The sequence below is a fragment of the Bufo bufo genome, chromosome 8 (assembly GCF_905171765.1).
Source record: "Bufo bufo chromosome 8, aBufBuf1.1, whole genome shotgun sequence".
In the NCBI taxonomy this organism is placed as follows: Eukaryota; Metazoa; Chordata; class Amphibia; order Anura; family Bufonidae; genus Bufo; species Bufo bufo.
Genome location: NC_053396.1, coordinates 210,155,865 through 210,175,643, shown reverse-complemented (window position 1 = coordinate 210,175,643; position 19,779 = coordinate 210,155,865). Strand labels below are relative to the sequence as shown.

The following is a 19,779-nucleotide window of genomic DNA, read 5'->3' as shown; positions in this document are numbered from 1 at the left end:
TTGTCTTGTTTTATATGTAGTGTATGTGCCGTTACCTGGCATTCAAACACTCTTTTGCACCTGGTGACCTCCATCACAGGGTCTGATATGGGTGTGGCTTGCAGTCTTGGCTTTGTTCACATTGCACTAGTTGTCCTACTAGGCGTTTGTGTGGAAGCCTGGCTGCGAGCTGGATTACATCACCTTCAGACCGTGTTCACACCATAGGTAGCGTAGTGGTAGGACCCTTTGCCATGCTGAGTGACCGTGACGTGGTGCATGATGGGCTCCGATATTTTCCTGACAGGAATATATTGGCGAAAGTCTCAGCTTTTAATATCTGCATTTATGACTAGCCAGTATAGTCAGTGGCATATCCGTTTGGTGCATTTTTTCTGTGATTTATATGATTGTATTTACATCCGCACAATGCTCCGTTTTGTGTAGGATGTTCTTGTGGTGCATGTGGACCGCGCCGACATCCTCCACCGTATGCATTTTTTGCTGGGGATAGTCGTTTGCTGCGGTCCACATGCGGTGGGGCTGCTCCCCCAATGTAAAACACGCTACAGTGTTAGGGGTTGAGCCGCTCCTCCAGTATTGCCACTATATTTCTGTGTTTTTGTCGGGAACCCTGGATGCCTTAAATTTTCTGTCCTGAAACTGGTTCAGCCGTCGCCCAGGGGTGGGGACTGGGACAGGAAAATATTACAGAAGGAATGCACATGGATCCATTGGTTCAGATCCCAGGCCCCTCTGGGTATCAACGAAAGGTTGACGTTCCCCTGTTTCTTATGAGTGTGGCTATCCCTGTGATGTTCTTATTTGTCTGACGGCCTAGCTTTGTGTGATTTTCGTAGTGTACTTAAAATTAGGCCACATGCGTGAAGCATGAAATAATGTGAAATATCATTATGGACATTAGTGACCCGCTATCAGGTCATTGTCTTGAGACGACCACGGACCGTGGATACTCTTTTGGAAACTACATATAATTGGGATAACTGTGACTTAATTATCGTTGGAATGTATTTAAATTACTCTGTGATTGTATACTGAATTTTTGATCACATGATTGCTGTTATACCATACCGACTAGCGCTTATATATCTGGTGACTTTATTCCTCCCTTCAGTATTATGTCCCCTTCTTTTTGTTCATTCACTTGTTCAGTATGCTATCAAGAACAGGTGGCACCCAATATATAGATCATAGCAGGTGTGGCTGTGGATCTCTATCAGGACTATATATATATGGGTGATATGAATGGGTCATGTTACAAAGTAATATGAACTGAACTAAAACATCATTGTATGGATCGGAACCTGAGGGACCCTCATGCACTAGAAATATTAAATGACTGGAAATGGTCGATTGGGGGTGGGAATCACTGTATGGAACGCATGTACGCTTCAAAGATCGCAAATACAGGAACCGGAGACAGTTTCCTCGGACCGGAAGCTGTTTCGCGTTCCAGGGACCGGAACTGGAGCTGTATCTGCACTGGCCGGAGGATCAGTAAACTGATTGACCTGAGGAACCGGAACAGTCTCTCGGTGGAACGCATATGCGTTCCAACAACAGGAAGTAAGGCCAGTCCGGAAACATTGTGACTCACCAATGAGGTGAGTGGCGCTAATGGGCAGCGCTTTAAATACAGCTGCAGCATGATTAGTAGATCGCCTACCAGGGGGAGCGGTAACTGAGGGGAGGCCTCCAGGATGTAAGTTGAACCTACTTTAGCTCCTTAATGAATTGATGTAACCATAGTTCTTTGATGAACTGGTGTGACTCTGTATATGCATTTGTGGTGATCCTGTCCTTTAATTTTAGTGTGGGTCTTATCAAGACTCTCTCACAGTGAGACCACAGGAACGCTGTTTGGTTGGGGTGTATCATACCTTCTAACTGTGAGTGTACACTGTACAATAATGGACTTTGCATATAATAGTGTTGGACATCGTATTGATTTGGGTATATGATCATTTTTGCCCAACAGGATGCGGAGCACACCTTCTTTTTTGCCTCCAGGAGCTGGACCAAGGCACCATAACCACATATGATATTGTTTGTTGTGACCGGTCTGGAATGGTGCCACACTATATGTGGATTGGCTTCAGAACATCACCCCCTGTATCAATTATATGTAGAGCGATGATCCGAATTTGATTATGTGACCTGGCTATAAGCTAGTATATATCTTGTTACATCAACATTGTATAGACTAATAGTGTTCTATCATACCTCCTGATGATCCCATAGCACTGTCTAGGGGGAAACGCGTCGAGGTAACCCAGGTGTATGACTACAATGTCAACCCTGACTATCTGTATTTCTGTGTGTGTTTGTACCTTGTTTTTTTACATCCATCTAACTGTTGTACCACTGGTACTTTATTATCCTTACCTCATACCTGGGGCACTCCAGAATAATCCCTGTATTTACCCTTTCAGGGACATCTTAGGGATACTAGTCTAGGAACGTGGACAGGGGGCCTCCACCATCAGGAGCCTTCCCTGGGCTGAGGTTTTAGGATAGGGGTAGATATAGGGATAATTTACTCCCGTACCCCAGGTGTATTACCTAGTCTCTGGATGTAATCTATCAGTCACATACCCTGTATGTATATTATTTGTTTTTTGTATAGAAGGTCCAATTAGGGATCTCTTTTAAGGTATATCATTAAAATTGTGACTTTAAGGGTTTTTTTCTTCGCTGGAACTTTGAGCTATACTCCTTCTGTGACGTCACCCGCCCCCTGCCGGTCTCCCTGGCTGCAATGTCAGCTTGCGTTCCACGCTGGGCGCGGGCTCACGGGCAGCCAGGCCAGACGGGGAGGGGGTGGAAGAAAGGAGGGGATAGTGAAGGAATAATTCACATAAATGAAATAAGCAATTGGTATCAGTGTGCGCAGTAAACCCGCCACAGGGTCTATATAAAAAAAAAAAAGGGATAAGTACGTTGGTAAACCCGCCATATAGTCCGCAAAAAAATAAAAAAATAAAATTGTAATAAATAATTGAAAAAAGAAAAAAAAAAAAGGTATATGTGAGTATTTACAGCACAAACCCGCCATATAGTCGGGTCATCAAGCCGAAAAAATAAATAAATAAATAAATAAATATATATAATATAAATATATATGTATTTGCGGCACAAACCCGCCATATAGTCGACACCGACTAACCCCCTTTTTAATAAAAAAAAAAAAAAAAAAAAAAAAGAATTATTTAATTTTCTCGGTTGGACAAGGATAGGTGTCCCACGTAGGACCGATCTGGCCCCACCTCGGGCACCTGGTTACGGCCAGGGTGTCTGGTCTTCCTGGTTTCGCCCAGGCCACCGGGTTTTGTCTTGTTGCCAAGTCATTGTCGGCCGGTCACAGTCAGGTGTCCGGTCGCGGTTGGTGGCACCTCCTTCTTCCCTGGTACGCCCGGGGCTCGGTTCACTCCTGGTACGCCCAGGTCTTCATGTTTTTCTTGTCTATCACACGGGTTCACGCACCTGTCCTTCGGCTTTCAAGTCTTCCAAAGGGGCCGTCCTCGGCTTCTCCCCGGGTCATTCTTGCTTTCCGTAACTCCTAGGTTATGGCTTACCACTGCCCTTCGCGGGCCGCTGCTACGCGCAGCCTCTATTTCATGGCTACGCGCCTTCTCTCCTGTCAAACCGCCTGGTACGCTCAGGCGGCTCTCTTTTCGGTCAGGTGTTCGATCCGATGCGCTCGGGTGGTCACTTGGCCTTAGGGTGAGCCCCAGCCTGGCCAGTTCGCCTGGTTCCGCAGGTTGGTGGGCACCCGTGTCCTCTGCACTTTCAAATGTTTTTTTGCCTGTGCTTTATTTACAAAAGTTTGTTCCCAGTTCTCCGTTCCTTTCGGTCCTGTTCAGGTAAGTTCGCACTGGCACCACCTCGGTCCCAGTCAAGTCATAACCACGCGTTAATTGTCTTCGTCTGTTCGGTTAGGCCAGGTTCGACTGAGCCGTCTCGTGAATTCCGTTACCGGTACGTGTCTCTCTGTCGTGCACCAGTCCAAATTCCAGTACATCGTCACCCTCGTTTTTTTTTTTTTTTCCTTTTATTTTGTTATGCCTTGTATTTTTGTTTAGCTGCTCTGCCATGTCTCGAGCCTCGGACATGGAGGACGGCCTTTCCATCTCCGGCTCAATCGTGTCAAGCCAAGCGGGTCCCTCATCCCTTCGGAGTTGGACCATCCCAAAACTGTTGGCCGAGTTGAACCGAAGAGGCATTCCACATCCGGCCACCGCAAGAAAGGCAGAGCTATACAAACTGCTCATGACCAGCCCCAGCACCACAACAGTGCAGCCAGAGGCGTCGGCCATCCATTTGTCCCTGGTGCAGCTACAGGCGACCCTGAATTCCTTGGTGGACTCGGTGGCGGATGTGCGGGCAAGGGTTTCGGAGCTCGAATCCCGGCCACCCGTTGTACCCCCGGCTCCCGTTCCGCTGATGACTCCCTCTACATCAGGCTGGCTGGCTACAGGTACGCCAAGACCCATTCCACATGTGTCCCCCTCTCACTTCATTCCTGATAACCTTAAGAGAGACATCCTGGCAGGGAAAGATGTCAATCTGGCATCAATCCTCATTGCCGCTCAAGATGTTCCCGAGAACCGGGTCATCAACTGTGGCGATGTGTCGGTGGTCCTTCGGGCCAAGGATTCGCGGCTCAACCGCAAGTTGTCCATTCCGGAATTTGTCCTGGCCTTCAGCCTCTTCAGGGACATCGTCTGCACCGCACAGCCGGAGAGAAGAGAGGAGCTTGACAGCTATTTGTACCTGGTCACTGACCTAGGGCACAAGTATGGTGGGTCGGCCTTCTATGACTACCACCGTTCCTTTGCAGCTAAGGCGGCGGCAGCTCTGGCCCAGTTCCAGTATGTCACCAGCTGGTCCTTGATTGACACCGAGCTCTTCTGCCGTCACTTCGCTGGCCTCAGGGCTCCCAACTGTGCGACGTGTCAGTCGATTTTCCACTCCTCAGAGTGGTGCCCCAATACCGCGCACCCGCCTCAGGACAGGGCCATCCCGGGGACCTCCGGGTCATTTCCATCCAACCCCTCCACAGACAAGCTCGGCAGACCTATTGTCTACCTGGGGAAGAGCCAGGTCTGTAATAACTTTAATTCAGGGGGGTGCTCATATGCCAGCTGCAGGTCACTCCACGTCTGCTCCCTGTGCTTCAGGGCTCACCCACGGTCCGCCTGCCCAAAGAAATCTTCCAAAGGTTCCTGACTAGCGGACATCAACGTGGACCTCTTGGCGGCACTCCTTCACGATCACCACGATCAAGACTTCGTGGCGTTCCTGTTGGCAGGCTTCCGCCAGGGGTTCCACACAGGGCTCATCACCCTGCCGCAGGTGCCCTGGCAGGGCAGGAATCTGCTGTCCGCCACCCTGGACCCTCCAGCAACTAGCGAGTTGCTCCAGTCGGAAGTTTCCAAGGGGTTCCTCATAGGCCCGTTCCCACGCATCCCGTTTTCCTTATGGCGCATTAACCCCATCGGCTTAGTGGCAAAAAAGAACACTAATAAAAAAAGATTAATTTATGATCTGTCCGCCCCTCATGTGTCCGGTATTCCAAGCCTTAATTCTCTGATTCCCTCAGAGGAATTTTCCATGCGTTATTCCTCGGTGGACGACGCCATCCAGGCCATCCTGTCACATGGTAGGGGCGCTTGGCTGGCAAAGGTTGACATTGCGGATGCATTTAAACTCCTGCCCATCCTGCCGCAGTTATGGCAATTCTACGGCATTGAGTGGGCCGGCCAGTATTTTTTCGCCAACAGGCTCACGTTTGGATCCAAGAGTAGCCCGTGGTTATTCGACCAGCTGGCCAAGGCGCTGCATTGGATCCTGATCCATCACGGGGGCCTCCGGTCGGTCATCCACTACCTCGACGATTTTCTGGTTGTCGAGGATCCGCAGGGCGGGTCCAGCATACTCACCATCCTCCTCGGATTGTTCGCCAGTCTGGCTGTTCCGATCGCGGAGTCAAAGACTGAGGGTCCTGCCACGAGGGTCTCATTCTTGGGCATCGTCCTGGATTCGGTTCTGTTGCAAGCCAGCCTACCGGAGGAGAAACTCACTCAGTGTCGGGAGGTCATTTCCCATGCGGCAGCCACGGGATGCCTCACTAGAGTCGAGTTGCAGTCTCTTCTGGGGCGGCTCAACTTTGCCTCCAGGATTATGCCCCAGGGAAGAACCTTTGTGTCAAGGCTGCTCCAGCTTCTTCCCTTAGCACCCGAACAGGACAGCATCATCCGTTTGGATGGCCAGGCCATGGCAGACCTGGCCATGTGGGAGTTGTTCCTGTCCCGATGGAACGGCGTCTCCTTTTTCGTGTCACCTTGGTCTTCCTCCTGCCCGACCATTTTTTCAGACGCAGCTGCATCTTGCGGCTACGCTGCCATTTGGGGTTCCCAGTGGCTAGCGGATCGTTGGCCCAGTACCATCTTAGAGGAGGCTGAATCCATCCGCACCTCCTCTCTGTTGGAATTATACCCCATCGTGGCAGCTGCTCAGGCATGGGGCCACCTCTGGGCTAACTTGCCGGTGATGTTTGTGACAGATAACCAGGCCTTGGTCGACATCTTGGCCAAGGGCAGGGCCAAGTCCCCCAAGATCATGGCGCTGTTGCGCCAGCTGGTTTGGCTGGCCCTGTCACATAACTTCCATGTGCATTGTAGCCACATCCCGGGGGAGAGGAATGTAGCAGTCGACGCACTTTCTAGGTTTAATTTTGAACTCTTCTTCCAGGTCATGCCGGAGGCCGAGCCACGCAGATATCCCACCCCGCCTTTCAGTTCCCTGTCAATGGACTAGGCTTGCTCGTCTCGTCAGCAAGGGACCTGGCGCAGCAGTCCCTTGCCCCAAACACGGCCAGGAACTACCTTTCAGGCCTGAAAACCTTCCAGGAGTTTTCACGTCTGCACCCGCAGGCGGGCCTGGCGGACATTCCTTACATCATGGCCTTCATCGCCCATTGCCACCACCAGTTACACCTCTCCTACAACACCATTAAGTTGTACCTAGCAGGCGTCCAACACCACACCATGCTCCGCAACCCAGGGGGCGGATCCATTTTTTCTGCGCATGCAGTCAAGGCCACCTTACGAGGGGTCCAGAAGGGTGGGTCCAATCCCTCGTCCCGCAGGCAGGGCGTCACGGGAGAGATGTTCCGGAAATTATCTTCAGCCCTGGATGGTGCTCCTTTTGGGCCCTTTTCCAGCTTAATCATCAAAGCTGCCATGTACTTAGCTTTTTACGGCTTCCTTAGGCCAGGCGAGTTCACGTGCAGCACGGCGGGACGGTGCAGCCTGCACCGAGAGCAGCTGGTGAGGGTGGTTGACCATTACGCGCTGAAGATAATTATCTCCAAAACCAGTCAAACAGGTCCAGTTTTTTCCCACTAGGAATGAATGGTGCCCGTTACAGGTATTTGACCAGCTCATCCTCGCCCTCCGGGATGCGCCACCTCACAGCCCTCTGCTACCCCATCTGAAGGGAGCTCTCACCACGGCGCAATTCATCAGCCACATCCGCACGGTGGCTGCTGGCTTAGGGTTGGACTCAGGAGCAATATCCGGTCATTCCTTCCGCATTGGGGCAGCCTCCGCGGCTTCCCGGCAGGGGGTCCCGGCCCACGTCATCCGAAAGATGGGGAGATGGCGTTCGTCTTGCTTCACCAGATACATACCTAACCCGCAGGTGGAGATTTCGCAGGCATTTCGGTCTTTGGTGTTATAAGGTAATAAAGTCTTACACCTTAACTATTTTGTTGTCATTTTGCCCCCTTTTAGGCTACTCTCATACCCGGCTCCAGGCACACCTCAGCCGGTTAGGTTCCAGGCAGGCACGCTGCCCAAGTTTCGTATTTAGCCTTGACCACAAGTTGGTAAGGCTGAGGTTCAGCCTGCATTTGTGGGAGGGGCTTGAGCCTATTTAAACCCCCACTTACCTCATCACAGTGGGCGTTCCGGTTCTTGGTCCCACCCACCCATTCCCTTCATTTCAAGGGTCCTCCTTAGGGTAGCCCCCTTTTAGGCTACTCTCATACCCGGCTCCAGGCACACCTCAGCCGGTTAGGTTCCAGGCAGGCACGCTGCCCAAGTTTCGTATTTAGCCTTGACCACAAATATGCAAATACTTGTATTCCCCATGAAATAATTCTGGAGCCTCTTTATTCAGACCAGATACATTAAAAAATTGCAGACCCCAGATCAAACCCTTAAATAAATTCAGATATCAGCCATATTAATTGCAGAAACCAGACTTCTAAATTAATTTAGATCACATATCAGGCCCATAAATTAGAACTTGTCCTCAAAAGAAACTTAAATACCTGACTCCTAAATGAATTCGACCCCTACAAAAATTCATACCCCAGACCAAAACCCCAAATTGCATTAGACCCCTCTATATGTTGACCATCCTCGCTCCCTGAACCTCTGCAGCTCTGGTCACTGCTGCTCATTGGGTTTAACGCCGGCAGCATCCAGACATTCTGCATGCTGCTTGGAAAAAAAGGAGGTGGATCCAGCGAGAAAAATCATATGAATGTCTAGAAGTAAGACAGTTGATATGGTTGAAACATGTCATGCTAGATCAGGATGTGCGTCTTTTAATGTGAACAGTTGTCAATAAAAAAAGATATGATTGTACTCGCTGGATCCAGTTTCTCCAGGGTGTGGACACACTTTAGGATCCGAGCTTTGAGTCTACAAGCTATTCTCTTGGAAGCTGGACATCCACTAAATGTGTGCACCTGGGAGCAAAGAGGATATCAATCATTGTTATCCATCTACAAATCCAGAAGATAATGGCTGCTGAAAGAGTATGACCAATGATCCCAAACATACAGCGAATGTCATTAAGAACTATCTTAAGTGTAAAGAAGGAGCAGGGGCGGATTAAGTGCATGATAGGCCCGGGGCTGTCTACCAAACTTGCCCCCCCCCCCCCCCTCCTCCTCCATTTTTTTTATTTATTTTTTTTGTATGAAGAGGTGCTTCATGGGCGCCACAGTCTCTTCTTGCAAATTGGGTCCTAAACTGAAAAATTTAGTCACCAAATTTAAAATACATATAATTGTAATAAAAAAGACATGGAGGAGAATACAGCACCACATACCTCTTACATCCAGTGACATCTCCTGTCATGTAAACCTTCTCTTTCCTCTTCTCCTCCATTTGACCCAGACCGCCATGACAAATTCTTTCAGCCACATCTCGTCTCTACAGTTTATAACACAGACATGTTAGATTTCTCAATTTTTCCATCAACCTCCTCATCCTGGTGTCCCCACAGTGTCATCCTGCCACCCCCAATACTGTGCCCGTTGTGCCCCCAATGCCCCAGGTACTATACTGCTGAAAAAATAGTGACCCTAATAGACATAATTGGGGTAATTTATCAAACTGGTGTAAAGTAGAACTGGATTTCCAAAAGAGCTGTCAAATATGAAAGGTGGAATCTGATTGGCTGCTATGGGCAGCTAAGCCAGTTCTGCTTTACACCAGTTTGATAAATTACCCCAAATGTCCCTATAGTGTCCACAACAGCTATAATGTCCCCTAGAGTGCCCCCAGTAATAATACCACCCTCTATTGTGCTCCAGGCAATAATCCCTGTATAGTGTCCCCAGAAATAATAGAATTGCCCCTACAGTGCCTCCCCAATAGCAAGACCCCCCACACTGCCCCCATATAGTAATTTCCACCACACTGCCCCCACATAGTAATCCCCCCATAGTAATTTGCCCCCACACAGCCCCCATATAGTAGTTTGCCCCCCACACAGTAATTTGCTCTACACTGCCCCCACATAGTAATTTGCCCACACTGCCTCCACACAATAGTTTTCCCCACATAGTAATTTGCCCCCACATAGAAATTACCCCACACTGTCCCCACATAGCAATTTCCCCCACACTGCCCCCACATAGTAATTTGCCCCGACACTGCCCCATATAGTAATTTGCCCCCACACTGCCCCCACATAGTAATTTGCCCCCACACTGCCCCATATAGTAATTTGTCCCCACATAGCAATTTCCCCACACACAATAGTTTCCCCCACACTGCCCCCACATAGCAATTTGCCCCCACATAGCAATTTGCCCCCACACTGCCCCCACATAGCAATTTGCCCCCACACTGCCCTTACATAGCAATTTGCCCCCACACCGCCTCCACATAGCAATTTGCCCCCACACCGCCCCCACATAGCAATTTGCCCCCACACCGCCCCCACTTAGCAATTTGCCCCCACATAGCAATTTGCCCCCACACAGCCCCCACATAGCAATTTGCCCCCACACTGCCCTCACATAGCAATTTGCCCCCACACTGCCCTCACATAGCAATTTGCCCCCACACAGCCCCCACATAGCAATTTGCCCCCACATAGCAATTTGCCCCCACACAGCCCCCACATAGCAATTTGCCCCCACACTGCCCTCACATAGCAATTTGCCCCCACACAGCCCCCACATAGCAATTTGCCCCCACACTGCCCTCACATAGCAATTTGCCCCCACACAGCCCCCACATAGCAATTTGCCCCCACACTGCCCTCACATAGCAATTTGCCCCCACACTGCCCTCACATAGCAATTTGCCCCCACACAGCCCCCACATAGCAATTTGCCCCCACACTGCCCCCACATAGCAATTTGCCCCCACACAGCCCCCACATAGCAATTTGCCCCCACACTGCCCTCACATAGCAATTTGCCCCCACACAGCCCCCACATAGCAATTTGCCCCCACACTGCCCCCACATAGCAATTTGCCCCCACACAGCCCCCACATAGCAATTTGCCCCCACACTGCCCCCACACAGCAATTTGCCCCCACATAGCAATTTGCCCCCACACAGCCCCCACACAGCAATTTGCCCCCACACAGCCCCCACATAGCAATTTGCCCCCACACAGCAATTTGCCCCCACACAGCAATTTTCCCCCACACAGAAATTTTCCCCCACACAGAAATTTTCCCCCACACAGCAATTTCCCCCCCCACAGCAATTTGCCCCCACACTGCCCCCACATAGCAATTTGCCCCCACACTGCCCTCACATAGTAATTAGCCCCCACATAGTATTCCCTCCCATAATAATTTGGCCCCATACAGCCCCCACATTCCCCCCCCAATGTGCTCGATTTAACTTCCCTAATATGTCCTCCTGTGTGCCCCCCCCCCCCCAAAGTAGGCACATGAAATAAAAATAAAAAAAAATGAACAAAAAAATGAAAAGATAAATACTCACCTACTGTATGTCCAGGGCCAGGCGCTTGCTCGCAGAGTCAGGCGCGTCACAGTGCTGCGTCCCGGCACAGGCGCGCGATGACGTCATCATGCACGCCTGTGCCGGGATTTCTCTACCGCATAGGCCTCAGGCCTTCAAGGCCTGAAGCCTATGGCGGTGATCGCGAACGGGACAGGGAGCTATGCGCTCCCGTGCCCCGCAGCAGTATGTGGGCGTTCGGGTCAGCGTTGGGCCCCCCAGCGGTGCTGGGCCCGGGGCTGCCGACCCGAACGTCCCTATTGTAATCCGCCACTGAGAAGGAGTCCATGATTTGGCCCCCACAGATCTCAACATCACCCAGTCTATCTGGGATTACATGAAGAGACAGAAGGACTGGATGAAGCCTACATCCACAGATCAGTGCTTAGTCCTCCAAGATGTTTGGAATAATCTCTCTGCTGAGTTTCTTCAAAAACTGTGTGCAAGTGTCCCTAGAAGAACTGATGTTGAAGACGATGGGTGGTCACACCAAATACTGATTGGACTTAGATTTCTATTTTGTTCATTTGTTTTGCATTATTTTAAAGGGGTTTTCCAGGATTATTATATCAATAACCCATACTCAGGACAGGTCATCAATATGAGATCAGCGGGGGTCCGACTCCTGAGACCCCCTGACGAGCAGCTATTTGATGAGACTGTGGCGCTGCAGCCTCCTGACTCCTTGGCAAGCACAATGCCGTCCATTTGATTGCGGCTGTGCTTGGTATCACAGGTCGGCCCATTCACTTTAGTTGTGCCTAGGCCATGTGACCGAAGAGCGTGATGTCACATGGCCTAGGATGAGGCGTTAGCGCTCACTGGGCACAGCGGCCTCTTCATATAGCTGATCGGCAGGGGTCTCGGAAGTCGGACCACCGACGATCTCATATTGATGACCTATCCCGAGGATGAGTCATCAATTCATCAATATGAAAAGCCTGGACAACCCCTTTAATTGATAAAAATAAATTAGTAACTCTTCTATTTTTAAAAGCATTCTTACTTTGCAGCATTTTTCCAAATCCTAATAGTGTGGAAAACAATATCCAGCACTGCAATGGGAATCCTCTTTATTCGACCAGGTAGATCCAGCACGGTGGTAGGGAGGTAGGCTTACAGATCCTTAGTCATAGCATGCAATCCTACCACCATTTTGGATCTACCTGATCAAATAAAGAGGATTCCCATTGCAGCGCTGGATATTGTTTGCCCCATTTCTTCCTGCCTTCGAGGAATACCTGTGTAAGGAGCGGTGAGCTGGGCTATGTCTATTCTTTGCACAGTACTGTATGTCTACGTTCACACTTCCTTCATATTATGCAATTTTGTATTCTGTTTTACGTCAGGCTCGGGGAATCTAAGCGGTAAAGTGATTACGACCTGAACACCTCTGAGATTCTGTTCCATGTTGTAATAATTAGCAACCTTTCACTAAATGGGGGGGGGGGGAGAAGTATCAACATGGAAGTGTCCTCGCTCTGTAAACAGCTCATTAATTACCGCTCCATGGGATTTGTTAATTGGAAAGCGATTATTACTGTGAAATCACAATCTTAAATGATATTGGAAGTGCAAGGCAATTACCTGGAGGATATGGAGGCACAACTGATGCGTTCCTAGTGGAAATCTTAAGAGTCAACATGAGAGATTCTTAAAATGTTAACTGTTAAGGGCCCATTCAGACGGCCGTAGTGCTTTGCGGATCCGCAAAACACGGATACCGGCCGTGTGCGTTCCGCAATTTGCGGACCGCACATGGCCGCAACCATAATATAAAATGTTTATTCTTGTCCGCAATTGCGGACAACAATAGGACATGTTCTATCTTTTTTTCCGCAGAGCCGCTGAACGGCGGCCACATTGAAATGAATGGGTCTGCACCCGTTCCGCAAAATTGTGGAACGGATGCGGACTCCTTCATACGGCCGTCTGAATGAGCCCTTATTGTGATAGTATGTGTATAGTAAGGTTACATGTATGGCGGCATGTCTTATATCAATGGCGGAATACTACAGGTTGCTCATAGGCTCTCTGTGGCAATGTGCCTCCTTGAGCAGTGCATCTAGGCACAGACAATGTGAGCTAATGCCATGATTTAGTATAGTCTGAGTCACACGGAGGTACAGTATGGACTCTTAGCTAGCTATGGCCACAGTATTACTGGTTTCTATAACATTTCTCCAAATACAGCGATGTCCAACTCAATGGTTGGCAAAAAGTTTCGAAGGGTAGACTGTCTTCCTCATGATCTTGTGCAAAGAAGTCATGGACATGGCTACCTGCTACATAATAGGCTTTAGTTCTCTGATAGACTGGGAAGGACCATGGCCAGTACCATCCTCCATTGAGGTATTGAGAAGTCTATTATCCTCCAGTGTTATCTGAGGGGTCATCCAGTGATTTTGAAGGGTTATTCCAGACAAATATTTATCACCTGTCCAATGCATAGGATTGCTGTGCTTTCCATCAGTGCCATAGACTTTGAATGGAGCAGTAGGGCACACTCAACCGGTGATCCATTTAAACTCTTTCTAACCCTGGTCTTGGGGCTAGAGGAATGATGGGCCAGGCTCCCCCAGTGAGCAATCACTTGGGTCCAAGCAGCTCAATCTCCACCAATCTGGTATTTGCGACCTATCCAGCCATGTAATGCAGCAGCAGAAAATGTAAAGCTAGATTCCGTTTCCCCCTACAATAACAGTTGACCACCAGGAGTTAGGGAAACTGGACCCACAACCATCAGCTGATCACCATGTTGGCTTCTTTTTGGAAAAAATAAATTGTTGATTTGGCGAGACAACCAGATAGCTACATTTGTATATGCTACGTTCCTCTACCTATGGTTCTCTAGTGTCCTCATCAGTTCTGAAATGGGCATCACTCATTACTCCCACTCCTGGTCTTGTGACCAGGTTCCCACACCAGGCAATCAGTGTGATTCCAAGCAGTTCAATCTCCACCAATCTGGCATTTGTGACCTATCCAACCATGTAATGCTACAGTTCCCCAGCAGAAGAAAATGTATAGCCATATTTGGCTTCCCCCAGCAATGACAGATGACCAATGAGAGTAAGAGAAACCGGACCCACAACCATTAGCTAATCACCATGATGGCTTCTTTTTTAAATAAAAAAAATTATTCTCTTGGTGAGACAACGAAGTAGCTACATTTATGTTTACTACAGACCTCTACCTATGGCTTATTAGGGTCAGTTCAATGATGGTCATCATTCATCACTCCTACTCCTGGTCTTGGGACTCGGAAAGGATGGACCAGGCAATCAGTGGAGGTCCAAACTGTTCGACCTCCTTCAGTCTGGCATTTGTCATTTATCAAGCCATGTAATTGTACATTTGCCCAGCAGTATAGCCGGACGCAACTTCCATCAGCAATGAGAAACTGGAACCACAGTCATTAGCTGATCACCATGATGGCTTTTTTTTTTTTTTTTGCCAAAATAAAAATTGTTGTCTTTTTGAGCCAACCATGCCAACATATTTTTTAGCTCCAATAGACCTCCAACTATGGTTTATTAGGGTCAGCATCCATTTTCCAATGGGCATCACTCATCTTTTTCAGTTTTGTGCATGCTGCAGTTTGATTTACAACTCTGGAGAATGCGTTTTGGTGAAATTCCTCGGCAATTGGGGCACAATGCAACATTTCTGTAGGAACTTCAGTGTCTAGATAAACAACTCACTTCTTCTGTACTGTTAACCTCTCAAGACAAACACAACTAAGGTGGAAGATAATTCCATGTTTTTGCACTGAACAAATACCAGGGCCTAATAACTCAGATGATGATGATATGACTGATCTGTCTGGTGATGCAAAATGTCCACATGGTCAAGAAGGGCCAGAATTGTGCGGTTATAGAAGGACTCTAATCTGCTTGTACTTGTGTTTGTTTTTTGCAATTTTAACCCTCAGAAAAAAAGTTGGAATAGCTAAAAATAGAAGCTAGCAAATATGTAATGGATTGCCAGAGTCAGAATTTTTGTAAGATACTGGAACCAACATTGCTCAGGTGAGGTGAGTGTAGACGGGAAACATTTGGGTAAAACAGATGTAACTTATCTATCTCATATCTTGAAATACATTCAATCTTAATAGCATTATTAATCATATTACTTTTTATTTTTGGTTCTCTCCGTGATGGGAGTTCAGTGACATTTTTAGATCTCCAGCGTTAAACCCTCCAGAGTGAAGCTGTTATTGACGGTCTATAAAACCCAGTGGTGCTATTCTTGAGTTCTGATACTGGCTGGATTTCTACACACAGCTGATGTTGGTGCTCTGTATCACAGTAGAGGGTAATTTGCCAATCTAAATACAACGAATACTATACTGTTATATTGTATTCTGACAATATATATATATATATACAGTACAGACCAAAAGTTTGGACACACCTTCTCATTCAAAGAGTTTTCTTTATTTTCATGACTATGAAAATTGTAGATTCACACTGAAGGCATCAAAACTATGAATTAACACATGTGGAATTATATACATAACAAACAAGTGTGAAACAACTGAAAGGATGTAATATTCTAGGTTCTTCAAAGTAGCCACCTTTTGCTTTGATTACTGCTTTGCACACTCTTGGCATTCTCTTAATGAGCTTCAAGAGGTAGTCCCCTGAAATGGTTTTCACTTCACAGGTGTGCCCTGTCAGGTTTAATAAGTGGGATTTCTTGCCTTATAAATGGGGTTGGGACCATCAGTTGCGTTGAGGAGAAGTCAGGTGGATACACAGCTGATAGTCCTACTGAATAGACTGTTAGAATTTGTATTATGGCAAGAAAAAAGCAGCTAAGTAAAGAAAAACGAGTGGCCATCATTACTTTAAGAAATGAAGGTCAGTCAGTCAGCCGAAAAATTGGGAAAACTTTGAAAGTAAGGGCTATTTGACCATGAAGGAGAGTGATGGGGTGCTGCGCCAGATGACCTGGCCTCCACAGTCACCGGACCTGAACCCAATCGAGATGGTTTGGGGTGAGCTGGACCACAGAGTGAAGGCAAAAGGGCCAACAAGTGCTAAGCATCTCTGGGAACTCCTTCAAGACTGTTGGAAGACCATTTCAGGGGACTACCTCTTGAAGCTCATCAAGAGAATGCCAAGAGTGTGCAAAGCAAAAGGTGGCTACTTTGAAGAACCTAGAATATGACATATTTTCAGTTGTTTCACACTTGTTTGTTATGTATATAATTCCACATGTGTTAATTCATAGTTTTGATGCCTTCATAGTCATGAAAATAAAGAAAACTCTTTGAATGAGAAGGTGTGTCCAAACCTTTGGTCTGTACTGTATATATATATATATTCCAGCTGATGCTTCTAATTTTCTGATTAGAGTGCTCCAGTGCTACTTTTCCTTAGGTAGAACTTAAAGTGAACCTGTCATCAACTTTATGCTGATCTCACTGAGGGCAGCATAAAATAGGGACAGAAATGCTGATTTCAGCGGTGTGTCCCTCATGAGCTAAAAGTATCCACTCACCTGTCTCTACTCTATTCTGCCGTTAGTATAGGCAGCATAAAGTTGATGACAGGTTCCCTTTAACATTTTCTATGTAGACCATTATACAGTTTAAGACACTGATCCATCAAATCCAACTTTTTATCCTACAGTGTTGATCCAAAGAAAGACAAAACCTCCTAGGAGACAAGTGCCAATTTTCCCATATTTCTTTCCAAATTTAAATAATGCAATCAGAATGATTCAAGATGGGTCAATACTCCATCTCCAGAAACAGAGTAACTATGAACTTGTAATATTACAAAATCCTTCTAATAGCTTTTATTTCCATACACACAAATGCATTGGGAACACTACACATTCTATTCCAAATCAAAACATGAAGAAAAATATTTCACATTTGTGTTGTTCCTCTAAAAAAAAAAATTTAAGAAAAGTGAATATTAGACTGTTAAAAAAAATAGCAGTGTTTGTATTCTTCTTTACAAACTCAAACACTCACTATATAAACTGAGAAATGTTTGAAGATTTTGTTTTCCTTTCAATCACTTCACTAATATTTAGTTGTATAACCGCTGTTTCTGAGAACTGCTGTACATCTGTGTTGCTCGGAGTCACCACCTTCTGCCCCTGTGGACAGGTATTCCAGCCCAGGATGATCGGACTACATTCCACAGTTCTTCTCTATTTCTTGGTTTTGCCTCAGAAACTGCATTTTTGATGTCACCCCACAAGTTTTCTATTGGATTAAGATCCGGGGATTGGGCCGACCGCTCTATAACGTCAATCTTGTTGGTCTGGAACCAAGATGTTGCACGTTTACTTGTGTGTTTGGGGTCGTTGTCTTGTTGGAACACCCATGTCAAGGGCATTTCCTCTTCAGCATAAGGCAGCGTGACCTCTTCAAGTATTCTGATGTATTCAAACTGATCCATGATCCCTGGTATGCGATAAATATGCCCAACACCGTAGTATGAGACACATCCCCATATCATGATGCTTGGCCACCATGCTTCACTGTCTTCACAGTGTACTGCGGCTGAATTCAGTGTTTGGGGGTCGTCTGACAAACTGTCTCCGGCCACTAGACCCAAAAAGAAGAACAATCTTACTTTCATCAGTCCACAAAATGTCTCTTTAGGCCGTCAATGTGCTCTTTGGCAAATTGTAACCTCTTCAGCACATGTATGTTTTTCAACAGTGGACTTTGCGGGGGCTTCTTGCAGATCGCTCGGCTTCACATAGTCCTCTTCTAATTGTAACAGGACTCACAGGGAACTTTAGACCTTCTTTGATCTTCCTGGAGCTGATTGTTGGCTGAGTCCTTGCCATTTTGGCTATTCTTCTATCCATTCGAACACTAGTTTTTCGCTTCCTTCCACGTCTTTCAGGTTTTGGTTGCCATTTTAAAGCATTTGCGATCATTTTAGCTGAGCAGCCTATCATTTTCTGCACTTCTTTATATGTTTTCCCCTCTCCAATCAACTTTTTAATCAAGATACGCTGTTCTTCTGAACAATGTCTGGAACGACCCATTTTCCTCAGAATTTCAGAGAGAAATGCACTGTAACCAGCATGTACAACATTTGCTGCCTTCCTTCCTTTTTTAAATAAAGGCAATAATTGCCACCTGTTTTTCAAAGAATGAATGACCTCACTCATTGAACTCCACACTGCTATTATTTTGAACATGCCCCTTTCAATTAGTGATTAAATTACACAGACTCAGCAGCATGCATGTCATGACTGTTGGGTCTGTTGGATTTATATTACTCTACTACACCTGCTAGTAAATTATTTGCCATGTAGAAATATCATTTCTACCAAAAATAGTGATTGATCAGTTTAGTGATGTCTGACTGCTATTATTTTGAACACAACTGTATATCTTTCAGGAAGGATTCCAGAAATCTATTGCTCAGCCAGTCATTAGTCAAGGACTAATAAGCCACTAATAGACTGGTGTGGTAGCGTCTTATTCCCCTCTCCTGAAAGCAGTATGTGTATTTATTAATCATGTGTGCTGAATCCTTTATATTTTCCCTTATTTTAGGGACCATGGTATGCAATGGAAACTGGAGCTTGGCCAGCACCTTCATAGTTGTGGGGTTTGAGGCGGTTCGGGAGACTGAGCTCTTTCTGTTCTGCCTATTCCTTATTATGTATGTGATCACCATCGGAGCTCATTTACTCATTATAGGACTTGTGGCTATAGATAGGTGTCTTCACAAACCAATGTATGTGTTTTTGACCAACTTCTCGGTGGCAGAGATTGCATATATCACAGCAACTATTCCGAAGATGCTTGATGGTCTACTGACCCGGAACAAGGAGATTTCATATTCTGCTTGTCTTGTTCAGTTTTATTTCTTCTTTGCATTTGGAGCCACTGAAAACTGTTTTCTCGTTGTGATGGGATATGACCGCTATGTAGCAATCTGTCAGCCATTGCACTATACAACCATGATGGCCAAAAGGACAAGTTTGGGCTTGACAATTGGAGCCTGGGCAAGTGGGTTAATGGCAGCCACCTCGCCTGCTATCTGGGTTTCTTCATTGAAGTTTTGTTATCCTAACCAAATTGACCACTTCTTCTGCGATTATGCTCCTCTACTAAAGCTGTCTTGTGAGGACACGTCCAGAGGCGAATTTACATTCACTGTCTTATCTTGGACTATAGTTTTGGGTTGCTTTTTTCTAACTTTAGTGTCTTATGCCTTCATAATTCACTGTGTTCTAAAAATTCCTTCTGTTGAAGGACAGAAGAAGGCTTTCAGTACTTGCGCATCACACCTCACAGTAGTGTCCATATTTAATGGGACTGTTATCTTCGTTTACCTACGTCCTACCTCCACAGTCCGGTTCACTTTCGACAAGGTGATATCTATCTTTTACTGCGTGGTGACACCACTCATGAACCCCATTATATATTGTCTGAGGAACACTGATGTTAAGAATGCCTTGTACAAGGTATTAAAGAACTGTAGAGCAACACAGTATGACTAA

At 46.8% G+C, this 19,779-nt stretch overlaps 1 protein-coding gene across 1 annotated transcript; it reads left to right on the top strand.

Moving 5' to 3' along the window:
* The first annotated feature begins 18,831 nt into the window (after positions 1-18,831).
* On the top strand, positions 18,832-19,779 carry LOC120978207 (olfactory receptor 6B1-like). Its single transcript, XM_040406431.1, has one exon. It carries the CDS (start codon positions 18,832-18,834, stop codon positions 19,777-19,779), a length of 948 nt encoding a protein of 315 aa, XP_040262365.1.

Coding starts and splice junctions, on each gene's coding strand:
- LOC120978207 (XM_040406431.1), top strand. CDS start 18,832: ATGGTATGCAATGGAAACTGGAGCTTGGCCAGCACCTTCATAGTTGTG.